Genomic DNA, 15,158 nt, shown 5'->3' on the forward strand with positions numbered 1-15,158 from the left:
TCTGTCTCTTAACAGTTTGCTGGATCAGATCCCAGAAATGTTTGCAGACACAAGAGAAACAGAAACGGTCTTTGCTCCAGTAATTCAGGCAGGGCTGGATGCACTGAAGGTAGATATGTTGTTGTGGGGACCTGGCTTTATTGTCAGACACTGCACAAAAATTGGAATATTTCATCCCATCTCGCTTGAGAATCTCAAAGCTTTTCATAAACAAACCTTACTGAATGTAAGAAATGGCTACCCCCATTGCTAAAATACAAGCACTTCTGTGGATCATTATATCAGCTGTTGAACTCACTATCCAATAAAAGAATTGAAACTACCAATAAATTTGGAATTTAGAATAATTGGCAGAGACAACTTTTGTCAAGTCTCTGGAATTAATTTGCAGTTCTTATAAACTAAATTCCATGAGTTTGTCAATAATGAGTGGCTCAGGATGTTGGCTTTCTGTTTGAGCTGACAGATTGCTTTGGCAACATCAATAGTTTAACTCTGTGCTGGAGTTCTGGTTGGGCCCAGACTCAGAGAGAATGCCATCTACTGAATTGCCAGTGTTGTCCAGCAAAGCATGTAGACTTTTTTCTGATGGTCTGCTACTCCCATACCTGACCTAACTCAATTATGTCCATATTGATTCACCAGCTTGTCAGGTGAGTTTCCTGGAAAACACTTGAGCTTGTTTCATGAGAATTATCTGTGTTTGCATACACTGTGGCAAAAAGCAAAGCTAATCCAATCAGCATGCCACCACTCATGTAAATCCCATAGGCAGATGTTAATTTAATCATGCAGTGGGATCCTAGGACTCTTATCCTAGATCCCCCAAATCATGCATCCTGCCACACCAAATATGCATGGCAGGATACATGATTTTTGGCACCTGGGATAAAACTTGTGGGATCCAATTGTACATTTGCTGGTAGGCAGGGAGCCTTGGATCAGCGACCAAGTCCTTGATTTCCAGGCACCCTGCATGCCTGGACCTTTAAAAAGTGCTGCAGGAATCACGGCATTGAGAAACAGTCCCTGATATTTGTGCCTACTGCAGTGCTCTTTCAACTTGCCAGTGCATGGGGAGCTCAAAATGGTAATGGCTTCCAGCATGCTCAAGCCTTCTTAAGGGTGGTTGTCCAGTGCCAGGTTGCGCTGGCACATGTGAAGCCTGAGATCTCTATGCTTGGCTTCCCGCAAGCATAGAGGTTGAAAAGTTTGTGCAGCCTAGCACTGGGGAAACAGTTTCCTAATGCTGGGCTGTGCATTTTGAATTTGAGTGGACAGGAGATATCTGCGTCCTAGACCTGGACATGCTTCCTGCCCTATCCTACTCATCAGAAGGAGTGGCTTGATCCTGGCCCTGGGTCAAGGATAGTGTCATTCACCACACAGTTTAGTTAATTAGTGGAATTGGGCAGGGCATAGCCCCTGGGTCCCAGCCAGCAACCAGGGCAGGGCTGCTTGAAAGCCTTCTTGACAGTTCAGTGCTGGGCAGGCTGTCTGGGAGCCAGCTGCTCTCCCTCCCTGTCTCAGTCAAGGTGGGGAGGAAGAGCAGAGCACCATGAGATAGTAGAGGGAGCATACATCATGCACCTTCTAATTTAAAGCAGAATACAAACCAGCCACAAAGATGTTCCACATTTTAACAAGCAACATCTTTGTGGATGTAGCGTTCCCAGCATTAGGAAGCTTATCCCATGATAAATTGCTTGTACATGTGGTGTCCTACAGTTTGTGAGTAACGTTTCAATTAAGTGATAAATGTATTGTGTCAGGGGCCATTGTGTGTGTTGACCATTAAAAGAATATCATCAGCCTGATGCTTATTAAAAAAAAAATTTAAGGAAGCTCATTTCACAAAATTCACTTCTATCCCAGTAACTATACCTTGATTTCACCCACAAAACACAAGAAATATTAAGAAGAAAGAGTAACTGTTAGCTGAAGTAAACATAGCTTATGAACCTGCTGATTCAAGATTGTCCCCAGCTAGTATCAGGGAACTGGACAGTAATAGAGTAAGCATTTAATGTGGTTCATTCCAATGTCCCACACCAGTTCAATGCATGTTTCTAACTTAAATAATTTTCTTCCTCCTCCATAGGCAGCAGAATGTGCTGGCAAGCTCTTCATTTTTCACACCTCTCTGCCTATTGCAGAGGCCCCAGGGAAGCTGAAGAACAGAGATGACAAGAAACTAATCAACACCGATAAAGAGAAGGTAGTAATGACTTATGTCAGGGGTGGGCAAAATATGGCCAGCAAGTCGCATGTGGCACACTAAGCCATTCTGTCTGGCCTACAGGGCCCCTAAAAAATGTTTTTTTAAATTAATATTAATTTACCTCTGGCTCCTGTCAAAAATGACAGCAAAATAAACAGGGACAGTAGGACCCAGGGGAAGCCACAGCAGGCCCCTGGAAGAGCAGGGCCTGCCTAGCCCCACCCCTTCACAGCAGGAAGTCCCTGCCTAGCAAGGGCTTCTGGCCTAGGACCATGGGGCTGTTCCCGCCTGTGCCGGAGTGGGAAACTCAGGTAAGAGCAGGGTTGGGTCTGCGCATGCTGGTCCCTGCCTGACCACAGGGCTGGGGCGGGGGGGGCTGGGAATGAGGAGGTAGATAGATGGGAGCCAGCACTGGTGTCCTGGGGCCCAGAGTGGGGTGGTTCCCCTCTCTCCCTGCTGGGGCACCCAGCCTGGCTCCGTAGAGTGCAGGCTCTTGCCACCCTGCTCTGGGCCCTGCTGGCACTAGCCTTGGGGCATCACCTGGCTGTCACTGGCTCCCAACCTCTCTTTCTGGCCCTGGGGGCAGCATGGGGGGCACCTGGATCCTCTGGGGGTGGCACAAGCTGGTGGGGACGTGGCCCAGGGCACAAGAAGCATGGGGAGGTGGCGCGGAACTTGAATTGCATGCCTGAGGTGTGGAGCAGCAATGGCCCAGCTTCTCACCCCTCCCCCTCCATTGGAGGCTCTGGTGGCTGCCACTGCCCTGGGTTCAGAGGCCTGGCAGCATGGGAGCAGCATGGTTTGCCTCCTGAGGCCACTGAGGGTGGGACTACCTGGCAGGGTCCTGGCCTAGGGCTCAGGAAGCCCAGGGAGGCTGCAGGAGCTTCCAGAGCAAAATAAACACCTTTGGCTCTGCTCCAGCTCCTGGTGCATCCTCCCTGCCCATCCTGGGGCCAGGGGTCGAGCTGCTGCCGGGCCCCTGCGGGACAGGTGTGGTCAGGCCTTTCCCCTGGGATGGTGGCACGTGCCAGGGCCGCCCATGGTGGTGGTGGGGGGGGGAAGCCAGGCCACTGCTGTCCCAAGCCTCAGGCGTGGGATGCAACTTCCACACCGCTTCCTTAGGTTTTCCATGTCCCTGCTGGGTCGTGCTGCCCCTAGCGGCCTTGAGCGGATCCACTGCACTGCCCCTGGGGCCGGCCAGGAGCTTCCCTGGCCTTCTGGAAGCTGCAGGAGCTTCCGAAGCAGAAAAGTGGCCATGGCTCCACTCTGGCTCCTGGCACAGCCTCTCCTCCTGCCCAGGGCCAGAGGGCAAGCTGCCACTGGGCCCCTGTGGGGTGGGGGGCCAGGCCTTCTCCCCTCCAGGGCAGTGGCAGTCCCCGCTTCCAGGCTGCCTATGGTGGGGGCAGCCAGGCCATTGCCCCAAGCCTCAGGAGTGCAATGCAAGTTCTGTGCCACCTCCCCACACCCGGGGCCACGTCCCTGCCAGTTTGTTCCTCCCCCAGTGGCTCCTGGAGCCCCCTGCACTGCTCCCCGGGCCTGAAAGGCGTTGGCCCCTGGCTTGGCAACAGCAGGGGCCACCAGGGTGCAAACGTGACCACAAGGCTTCAGGCAGCAGGGACCTGGCTGGCTCCCTCCCATCGCCAGCCCCAGGGCACAACACCCCATCGTGGGGGAGTGCGTGTGGGGGAGGGGTAGGCCTGGGCCCCCCTGCACACCAAGGGCCTGGTGGTCCACTGGCAGCTCGCCTTTGGGCTCAGGGCTATTGTACAGTGGGGGCAGGTGCTGACCAACTCAGTGGGGAGTGCACAGGGCACTCCCATGTAGACCTCACATACCCTCAAACCCTTCCTGCAAGCCCCACAGCCACACTGTCCTCCACACACAATCACACATCCCACAAATACTGCACATGCACGCACACCCCCTGCACACCCCCTGCACACCCCACACACTATACAAGAGTAAGACTACATTTTGATCTATTATACAATCACTTCTACATATAAAGCAGAAACTTGCACATCAGGATAAATATATTTTTAATTGAGTTAAAATATATTATGGGTATTTGATTTTTTTTTTTAGTACATAATTTGTTTTTTTTTTTTTTTCTGGTTCTGAGATGGCAAATCCTCTTCCCTGAAGGAGTACTTCCAGGGGCAAGGGAAGGGACTTTGGTGGCATGGGTTAGAGGTCAGGGGCAGGACTTACGGTCCCAAGATGTCTACCAGAGGGCAGGGCATCTGTTGAAGGGTGGGGCTACCCATGTGGCCCTCAACAGCTTGCCAAAACTCGTTAAGTGGCGCTCCTCCCAAAATAATTTCCTGCCCCGACTTATGCGCTACTTAGTGGAAAGCTTCTCTTGCTGTCTTTGAAGAATAAGATAGATCTTGGGTGACATTGAAAGAAGTAATAAAAAAGAGATAATGAATCAATAGCACTTTTTATTGCTGCAGTCCTCCCTTTGGGTTGGGTTATCATTCAGAACTGAGTTTATCTTAAGGGTAAGGACAGGAAACCTTCTGTTTGGGGATGGATGGACAATAGTGATAGAATCTGAAGTCCAAGTGAGCAGAATATTTGGAAGCTCTGGACCTTAGTCTAGCATGTGTAGCAGCTACTACTTAAATCTTAAATCCTGATTACACTTTAGAAGAAAGGGGTGGGAAAGTGCTTTACAGTATAGTTTAATTGTCTTGAAGAATGTGTGTGGTAACTTTTCTTCTCACCTGCTTTGTCTCCCTGTTCTTTTTCCATTATTCCTAGACTTTGTTTCAACCCCAGACAAACTTCTACAGCAATTTAGCCAAGGACTGTGTGGCTCAAGGTTGCTGTGTTGATTTATTCCTATTTCCGAATCAGTATCTGGATGTGGCAACACTGGGGGTAGTAACTTACCAGACTGGGGGCTCCATTTATAAGTATAGCTATTTCCAGGTAAGAACTTCCTTGGGTCAGTCTGTCATCCGCTCTGGCTAAGATTCCTCAGATCCAGGATTAACCACTGACAGTGGTTTTGTTTGCTTTTTGCTGACAATGTATCTATACTAAGAGGAAGAATGTGACTACCAAAAAGTTTTAGACTACTCCTCTAATACAAAAACCATTAACACCATAGGTGCTGCTGGCTGTCTAGTTTTTGTTTTTCCTAGACCTGCATAATTTGAATGCTTAATATCAGATGGGAAAAGCTTTGCTTTCATTTTTGGTAAAAAATTCTTGAATGCCCTGCAGTTCAAGTGAGCAATGAAATTTTGGCAGTTTGAGAATATAAATTTGAGACTTACTGTATCAGGCAGACATAGCCTTCATTCATAACAGATGTTTTTTCCAGATAGATATGTTTTATGAAAGTGGGGAGTGAGAAGATACTCATTCTTCAGCTACCTGCAGAGGAACAGACTGAAACTTTAGGTGGGGAGGGGTTTTCAACGTTTTAACAAGTGTACACCTTCTTATCAAAGTTTCAGCTCATGTACCCCTTTTATATTAAAATTATTTGGAGGGTTGAGCATGCACACCCCCCTCCCCCACTGCCCCCTAGCAGGTAAGTATGTGGGGGAGGGGAAATGGCTGGTGGGGTGCAGATCAAGGCCCCCATGGGAGGGAGTAGGGCATGGCCTAAGGGTGAATGGGGCCCTGGCTGAGTCAGGTTAGCTCATCCAGGGGTACAGGGGGGCTCCTGCTGTTGCACACACCACGATGGAAGCCCGGGGGGCACATGCCCCCCTGAACTGTGTGGGGCAGAGGTGACTGCTGCTTTGTGCTGGACTTTGCATGCAGCTGCTGCAGGAGCAGTACGATGTTACCAGTCCCACTGCTGGGAGGGCAGGGGGCACAGTGCAACCCAGCAGCAGCAGCAGGCATGTGGTGTCACACTGCTCCTGGGCAGCTGTAACGGCATGCAAAGCCCAGTGTGCAGCAGCCACCTCCACCTTGTGCATAGATTGGGTATGTGCCCCCCAGGCCTCCACTGGGGGTGTGTAGCGGTGGGAGTTCCCCACCCCTATATCTCCTACAAATTTTTTAAGTACCCGTAGGGATACGTACCCCTGGTTGACGACCGCTGCTTATGGGGATTTGGGGGAAGTTGGCAAAACATTTAAGTGGCTCTGTTAAAGGGAATCTTGTTAAGATCCATCTCAAGTAATGTACACAGTCTTGAGTGTTTGCTTGTCAATGCATCAGTATTGATACAACAAAGCTTCTCTGAAATTGGGTTTTGATACTTTTATTCTCTCATCTTTAAATCTGGCAACACATTGTAGGGATTGATTCTATGCTTGAGAAAAGACTGACCATCCATTCAGCATGTGGGGGAGAGAGAAAAGGTTTCTCTCTACTAACATTGCAGCTTATTTCAGAAACTCATTTGGATTCCCACTCCTCTCACTAAGCTGAAATGTAGACTGGCATTTCCAGTAACGGTGTTTTTTTAATAATGTGCAGTCACAGGCGTGAATGTCACTAGCAGTTCATATGGAGCAGGGTTCCCTGTTAAATGACTGAAGAGATGCATAGTATTTTTAAAAATGTACTTATGCAATAATTCATTCACTAGGGGGAAAAAAAGGTGACTCACGGTGGTTGGGCAAACCGGGCCTTGAGCCCTTTGAAATTACTCTGATTTTTGGGATAAGGTGGCAGATTTGAAGAATCTCTCAGGAGGAGATCTGAAGTCTGCAGGGTAACTTCTGTTGTGGAATGTAACACTTGAGAATTGTTTCTTCTGTTCCAGCTGGAAACTGACCAGGAACGGTTCCTGAATGACTTGCGCAGAGATGTCCAGAAGGAGGTGGGATTTGATGCTGTGATGAGAGTGCGCACAAGCACAGGTACTTTGTATTGTCTAGGCTTAATAAAAACTAGCCATATCAGTACAGGAAATAAGAGGACAGCAGACTTCTCGATGGGCTGGAGCATACTGAAATTAGGCTGTAAGGTCTGTTGTCCTAATTCTTCAGCATATCTGGGATTATGGGAGGGTTGAAAGAAGAGGTGTAGTGAGAGATATGTCAAGACAATTTAATGTCCTTGAGAAGCGGGCTGCCATGTCATCCCAAAGGCTGTTTCCTGGGCTCTTCTGTTGTAAAGTATGGTTGGCTCAGCTCCACATCTATCCTTCTTTCTCCTTGCAGGAATTCGAGCGACTGACTTCTTTGGAGCTTTCTACATGAGCAATACAACAGATGTGGAGCTGGCAGGTCTGGACTGTGATAAAACCATCACAGTAGAATTCAAACATGATGATAAACTGAGTGAAGACAGTGGTGCACTCCTTCAGGTGAGCCAGAAATGCCAATGTGTATGGAAAATGGGTGGGTTGAGAATCAAGCTCAAGAATGTGCTAGCAAGAAACTTAAGCCATTGCCAGATGGAGTTGTTATACCACTGAGCATCAGAGTGAGATCACTCCCTTATGCTAAGTGTCTTCCCTTGGATGTCTCTCTCCAGCTTTTCAGAAACAGGGCTACATGACCATGTTGCCCGAGGGGTTTTGCACTGATTCCGTAACTGGCATCTAGGCTTCCTCCAGTTCCTGTAGCAATGTACAGTAGAACATAGATTTTTTTCATATTGGATGATTTGCTACCTGTCCTTCTGCAGTGTGATGCTTAATTAAGAATGAATCTCTCAGCTGCTTGCTGCTACTTTCATTTTAAAGGACACTATTTCTCCAAACAGCTAAAGCACAGTCTGAGGGAGCTGATGAGAGAAGTAGCACCCTTTGAAAGAAAAGTCACAGCAAACAACTTTTGCTTATCCATGGTCCTACACAGTTGTTTGCAGTTTTATGTACCCCTGCCTAGTAGGGTTAGGAATCTAACCCTGTAAAGAATCCCAGTTCTTCTGCATTATAGAAAAGAATGTTATCCTTGGATTGCTGACTTCAAGTTAACTCCCTACAAGTGTTCTTTTTCTTCTCTGTACAAACATAACACCTAGGTGTGCTACTTTGTCATGTCCTCTTGCATTCCTATGTCCCTCCTTTTCAAAGCCATCCTGAAAACATTTCCAAGACTCCTCCAAGCCTGTCTTTACTTCAGAGCCCCTGTGCCCTCCCCTTACCCTATAAAACTATGAAGAAATTGGCAAAAATCAGTGCTTGGTCTTTTGATGTGGTCTCATCCCCTTTCCTTGTCTGTATACTGTTTTCTTTTGTTGTAATCCCTTTCAAATTGGAATAGTGTTGTTCTACCTGTCTGTCCAGATACCCAAGCATTACTACTTAAAATAAATGCTTTTCAAGCATTGACAGGATTTGAAAATCCTTAAGTGCCTTCCTACACATATGAAGAAAAGCAAATAGTAATTGTTGGACAAAAAAATTAGTTCTTGGGTAGAATGGGCCAGATCTGGCCTGTGGGGCCCCTAAAAAATTTAGAAAAGTAATATTTATCTGGCCCTGGCTGCCTATCAAAGGTGACAGAAGACAGGGGCAGTAAGACCCAGGGGGAGCCTGAAGCAGAACTAAACAGCTGCAGCAGCAGGTCCAGCCCCACCCTGCCTCCTGCCCCTCTACCCTGAGCCCCAGCTAAAGCCTCTGCCTAGCAGGGGTTTCTGGAGGCTTCTGGCCTGGGGCTATTCCTGCCTTCCTGTGCCAAGGAAAATGCAGATAAAAAGTGGGGAGGAGGAAGGCAGGGGGAGGACCATGGGTGATTGCCCCAGTCCTCGGGGCCAGCCAGACTGGCTCCTGCAGTCCCAGAGTAGGAAATGGCTGTGGCAGGCAGGAGGAAGGGGCAGCAAACGTGTGCAGACCGCAGCGACAGCCAGGCAGAGCACAGGGTCTGTGCCAGTGCACTGGGGCCCAGAGCAGGATGGCAGGAGCACAGGGCCCAGGCTGCCCGGGGCTCTGTGAAGCCAGGCTAACTCCCTCCTCTCCTTACTTGAGCAGTGCAGGCCCTGCACTCCTGCCGTCCCACTGTGGGCCCTGCTGGTGCTGGCCCTGGTACACCAGCCCAGGAGCTGTGCTCCTGCCTGGCTGTTGCTGCACTCTGCATGCCCACTCACTGCCCCTTCCCCTTGCCTGCTACAGCCATTTCCTTGTTCATCCCCCACCTGCTGTGCTCCAGCATCACGTGGTTCCTAGCTGCAGCACTAGGAATGCAGGAGCAGCTGGAGTGTGGTGCTAGTGACTGGGGCAAGGGGGTGGGGAAGCATCAGGAGAAGGGCAGGTGGCAGTGAGCGGGAGCTCAAGGCCTGTGCTGGTGCCCTGGGGCTGGGAGTGGCAGCAGTGAAGACCCTGGGCCTGCAGGAGCACTGGTGGGGGCAGGCTGTGGGCAAACCTTTCCCCTCCATGCAAGTCACAACCCTCGCCAACCACCCCCCCACACAAATCCCACACACCCCACATACCTGCCGACCTATACCCATCCTCCCACAATATACAGGAATAAGACTTCATTTTAACCTCTGTGCATACTACACAAACGCATGTAAATCAGGACAAAAATATTTTTTGAAATTAAATTAATGAATGTTGAAATACGTGTTTGATTTTTAGAATATAATTTGGTATTTTTCTGGTTCAGAGATGGCAAAACCCCTTGCTGAAAGGAGTAATTCCAGGGGGCAAGGGGGAGGAACTTATGCTGTCAGGGGTTAGGGGGTAGGACTTCTGGTCCTAAGCTGGCAACCGGGGGATGGGGCACCAGTCAAGGGGAGGGGCTACCCATATGACCCTCAATAGTATGCCAAAACTCATTAAGTGGCCCTTCTCCCAAAATAATTGCCTGTCCCTGTCATAAGATTTCACCTCCTCTAGGATTGAGATGGTGTTTAACACACTAAGCATAGAATTGGTTATTCTGGTTCCCCAAATGAATGGTTCCATACTCCCTGTTTTTAACCGTTCTTTTGTTCCATCTGTCTTGCAGTGTGCTCTTCTATATACAAGCTCTGCAGGACAACGACGACTCCGCATTCACAACCTCTCCCTGAACTGTTGCACACAACTGGCTGACCTCTACCGGAACTGTGAGACGGACACGCTCATCAATTATTTAGCCAAGTATGGTAAGGATCTGTCTCCAAGATAATTTTATACCTCTCTGTACTAAAGGCTCAGCCAGACTTTGAAGCATTTATAGATCTTATGTGCCCTTTCCCAGACAGTAATGATCACAATATATTGTTCCTCTGCCCTGGAAGCACAAGCAGGAATCAACCTTACCCTCTGACTCTTGATGCAGAATACTGGTCTCTGAATTTGGCTTAAAGGAGATATGTACACACAGAGCTTTTATAAAATGCATATATGCTTGCTCCTAGAGCTAAAGTGTTTTCATCCTTCTCGTGGTCTCTGGGTTCTCCTACTCTGGGTATGGAAAGACACAAAAATGCTCCCACATCCAGTAGGTGAATGAAAAAACCTTGTCATAATGCAAACTAGAGCATAATAAAATTGTACAAATCTTAGAATGGTAAAAGCTATGTGCATGCACTCCTCGGTGTTTCTTGTATTCTAACAGTGACCTCTGCTGGCCCAGTAAGCAATTACATTGCTAGGTTCAAAGGAGTCTTCTAGATTTACTTGCGGCAAACATATTATGTAAATGTGTTTTGAAGTCTAGTTGGACTTAAGATTTTGGACCATTTTGAGGTAATTATTGGTATTGTTGGTGACTTGGTATCTGTGATGAGCTCTTAACTTTCTGTGCAGCGTATCGTGGAGTTCTGAATAACCCAGTCAAGACCGTAAGAGATGCTCTGATCAACCAGTGTGCCCAGATCCTGGCGTGCTACCGAAAGAACTGTGCCAGCCCTTCTTCTGCTGGTCAGGTAACTACCTCAGTTTTGGATGGCAGGTGTGACAGGAGTAAGCTGAGAACCATATCCTTCCCACCTATTCCATTAATATGGATGATGTACTTTAACAATGAAAAAAACTGTCCATTTAACCAGATGACCTGGAAGAGAAACTATGTTCTGAGTGGCTTCTTAAATAGACTTCTGGCACATAGTCATACAAGTCAGCACCTCCTTAGGAGAAATTAATTCCACATGCCCTGTGGAATGGAGTATACAAGTGAATGTGTTTAAAGGAGTTTAGCCTCTAGAATTATGTGGATTTTGGATTTAAATCGGGTCCTTTAGTTTGAAGTTATTCTACTGACTCCTTGCAAGCCTTACTTGTTGCCAGGTGTTTTAGTTGGCTGTAGCCACAAACTCCTGGAAGGCCAATTTAGATTGGACATAAGAAAAAACTTCTTTACAGTCCATGTGTCCAGGGTCTGGAACAGACTCCCCCAGAGCTTGTGCAAGCACCTGCTCTAGACTTATTCAAAAGGCACCTGGATGTTTATCTTGCTGGGATCATTTTGACACCAGCAGACTTCCTGCCTATGGCAGGGGGGCTGGACTGGATGATCATGCAAGGTCCCTTCCAGCCCCTAATGTCTACGAGTCTCATTCAGTGGGAGAGCTTGTTACTAATTCCTGTCTGTTCTACATCTACATTATGACCATCTCCCACATTGTTGACTCATGTCCATTTACAATGCTGCCTGGTGGCCTTCAGGCTCTTCAAACTGGTGATGACATCAACTTAAGATGGCTGAAACGATATAACAAAACCACATAAGCTAAATAAATTCTGCATCTTGTGCTTTGTAGCTGATTCTCCCTGAATGCATGAAGCTGCTTCCTGTGTACTTGAACTGTGTGTTGAAGAGCGATGTCCTTCAGCCTGGACCAGAAGTCTCCACTGATGACCGTGCCTACATTCGCCAGCTAGTAACCTCCATGGATGTGGCAGAAACAAATGTTTTCTTTTATCCCAGGCTTTTGCCCTTGGTAAGTGCTTCTGGTTGGTGTACATCAATGGCTTTTACCCTATACAGAAATTCCATTGCTATACCCAGAAAAGCAGCATTTAACAAAGAAGAGCTGCATGGGAAAAGTGTTGGTCCATGTCAGCTAGCAGGATGCTTGGTTTCAGCTGTAAATTATTTTTTGCAAGTTGTATGTTGGACAAGGTACACTTTTTCCTCCAACAGTCCTAGAGGAAAGCGCCAAGACTGCTTTTTTTGGAGCCTCAAAAATCCTCTAGCTCCACTCTAGTAATTTTATATAGTGATTGTAGTCCTTCCAGGAGAACTGAATTGACTTTTTGACGTTACTTCACTTGGTTAATGGAAGACTGAACATTCCCAACCTAAGGAGAGTACTGGACTTACAGAATACTGATGCCAGGGCAGTCTACTTATGAACAGCAGTTTTTTCCTAATCTCTTTGATATCATACTAAGCAGGAAAACAAACTGACAGGAAACAGCAATAATTCAGTCCAGGTTTGACAGCCCTGCAAATTGTTACCTAATGTCCATGTTACAAGAAAATGTGCAAACAGTTGGAAATTGATTCAAGAAATTGAAAATCCTTTAGGGTCTTGAAGGTAGGAATTTATGTGGATAACTGCAGTTCTTGATTTATTGTGTTTTGATATTTTAACAGACCAAAGTTGATGTGGACAATGATGCCTTGCCAGCAGCAATCCGGAACTCAGAAGAGCGCCTCTCCAAGGGTGATATGTACCTGCTAGAAAATGGACTGAACATCTTCGTGTGGGTGGGGGTAAACGTACAGCAAGGCCTGATCCAGAACCTTTTTGGCGTGTCATCCTTCAGCCAGATCAGCAATACTATGGTGAGCTAGTCCTGGGGTACAAGTTAGAATTAGGGTGTTCTTCCACTAATGAGAGCAGTAAGCAATCCCTGTCTGAAGATGGTCTTCCAAAAATCTCCTTGGGGTTTCTTATACCTAATAGGTTGTAGAATTGGAAAGCACTTGAGCAACAGTTCTCATACTAGCTAATATCAGTATTCATGAAATCAAGCCCAGCACGGGGCCAGACCGCTTTCTCTCTACCCCGCTTCATGAAACTAGGGAAGATTTTGCTTAAATCATAGGTATGTTATGGGTGCACAGCAGCCTGAGGGTAGGGGGTGGCAAGCAGAGAATTACTTGGAGTCCAGTGGGAAAAATAATGCAGCAAGGAAACCAGCATGGATTTGTAGCAGGTAGATCATGCCTGACCGATCTGGTTTCATTTTGTGACAGGGTCACAAAATGCTTAGATGCAGGGGTAGAGGTGGATGTTGTTTTCTTGGACTTTAGCAAGGCCTTTGATATGGTATCACATCCTATTCTCATAAATAAATTAAAAGTCTGTGACATGGTGTTTACACAGTCCAGTGGGTGGCATATTGGCTTAGGGGTCGCACCCAGGGAGTGGTAGTAGGTGGGTGTATTGACATGGAAGGATGTGGGTACTGGGGTCCCACAGGGCTTGGTCCTTGGACCTGTACTCTTCAGTCTCTTCATCAGTGACTTGGATGTGGGTGTGAAGTGTATTCTCTCCAAGTTTGCAGATGGTACTAAATTGTGGGGTGAAGTGCACACTCCAGAGGGTAGGGAATGATTGCAGGCAGACCTGAACATTTGGAAGAGTGGGCAGTACATAATAGGATGCAGTACAACAAGGACACATGCAGAGTGCTGCACCTAGCGCGCAAACATATCCAGCACACCTACTGGCTGGAAAGTGACCATCTCAGGACCGCAGAAGCGGAAAGGGATCTCGGAGTGGTAGTGGACTCCAAGATGAATATGAGTCATCACTGTGATGAAATCATCAGCAAAGCTAACTGCACTTCTATCATGCATCAGCAGATGCATGACAAATAGATCCAAGGAAGTGATACTTCCCCTCTATGTGACTTTGGTCAGACCACAGTTGGAGTACTGTGTCCATTTTTGGGCACTGTACTTCATAAAGGATGTTGATAGACTCGAGAGGGTCCAGAGGAGGGCCACTCATATGGTTAGGAGCTTACAGGACAAGCCCTATGAGGAGAGACTGAGGGACCTGGACCTCTTCAGCCTCTGCAAAAGAAGACTGAGAGGTGATCTTGTGGTTACCTACAAATTCATTAGGGGGATGCAGCAAGGGATCGGAGATGCTCTATTCACCAGTGTGCCTCTTGGGGTAACAAGGAACAATGGTCACAAACTGACAGAGCAGATTTAGGCTAGACATCAGGAAAAACTTCTTCACCATAAGGGTGGCCAAAATTTGGAATGGGCTTTCAAGGGAGGTGGTGCTTTCCCGTACCTTGGGGGTCTTTAAGACAAGGCTGGATAGGCATCTGGCTGGGGTCATCTGACCCCAGCACCCTTTCCTGCCTAGGCAGGGGGTCGGACTCAATGATCTGTTGAGGTCCCTTCCGACCGTAGCATCTATAATAGCAGGGTCTCTTTCTCTCACCCTCCCCCTGCATCCTCCAGTCTTGCAGATTCCAGAAGGAGCCATGCCAAATCAGAGCCATTTGCATAAAAGCCCTGTATCCCTGTCTTGGCATCCTAGCTCTGGAGCTCCAGTATCAAGAGTAGTATTACCCTTTTTTCTGATTAGTTCTGCAGGGCTAGAGGAAAAATATTAAGTGGCTGCCCATTCTTCCCTGTGGACTTTAGACACAATCACAGACTCCTGGGCAGATGCTGTCTCTGAGCTAGATGAACTTCCTTTTGGTACAAATGGAGTAGATGACCTTTTTGGTCTGATCCCAGAGAACAAGGTGGATGTAGTGTAACCAAAACTATGGGTGTGACTTTTTTTTTTTCTTCTTTCTTTTCAGGCGACATGTCAATCCCATTTTACTTAGTTTTAAGTATAGAGGTTGTTCCTCTCTAGCATCTTGTATGTGTTAGCCTGTTTTACCTAGCTTCTGAATTGGGTTAATTGTTGCCCAATAGTAGCGAGTAACTGAACTTCTCAATTGCAAAGTTCTTCTTGGTCTCATTGTAGGATAAGTCTGCACTGCTAAGTGCATTGTAGTATAGAGATGCTCAAGCTAGCTTTAAACTAGCTAGCTCGGGTGTTATCAGAAATGGTCTAGCTTAGATGTGCTCAGCCACCAGTCCCCAGGCCAGATCTA

General features: G+C 47.4%; 1 protein-coding gene across 5 annotated transcripts in view; it reads left to right on the forward strand.

Moving 5' to 3' along the window:
• Window positions 1-15,158, forward strand: part of SEC24C (SEC24 homolog C, COPII component) — a 58,928-nt gene that overhangs the window by 39,015 nt on the left and 4,755 nt on the right. For all 5 annotated transcript variants that reach the window (XM_090056970.1, XM_090056971.1, XM_090056972.1 and 2 more), the window contains 9 exons: window positions 16-109; window positions 2,102-2,218; window positions 4,988-5,158; window positions 6,960-7,056; window positions 7,360-7,505; window positions 10,099-10,237; window positions 10,884-11,002; window positions 11,837-12,016; window positions 12,676-12,867. In XM_090056970.1, coding sequence (XP_089913096.1) covers window positions 16-109; window positions 2,102-2,218; window positions 4,988-5,158; window positions 6,960-7,056; window positions 7,360-7,505; window positions 10,099-10,237; window positions 10,884-11,002; window positions 11,837-12,016; window positions 12,676-12,867 — 1,255 coding nt within the window. The remainder of the gene's footprint in view (window positions 1-15; window positions 110-2,101; window positions 2,219-4,987; window positions 5,159-6,959; window positions 7,057-7,359; window positions 7,506-10,098; window positions 10,238-10,883; window positions 11,003-11,836; window positions 12,017-12,675; window positions 12,868-15,158) is intronic.

The sequence above is a fragment of the Crocodylus siamensis genome, chromosome 7, assembly GCF_052110815.1.
Source record: "Crocodylus siamensis isolate JL-2025a chromosome 7, ASM5211081v1, whole genome shotgun sequence".
In the NCBI taxonomy this organism is placed as follows: Eukaryota; Metazoa; Chordata; order Crocodylia; family Crocodylidae; genus Crocodylus; species Crocodylus siamensis.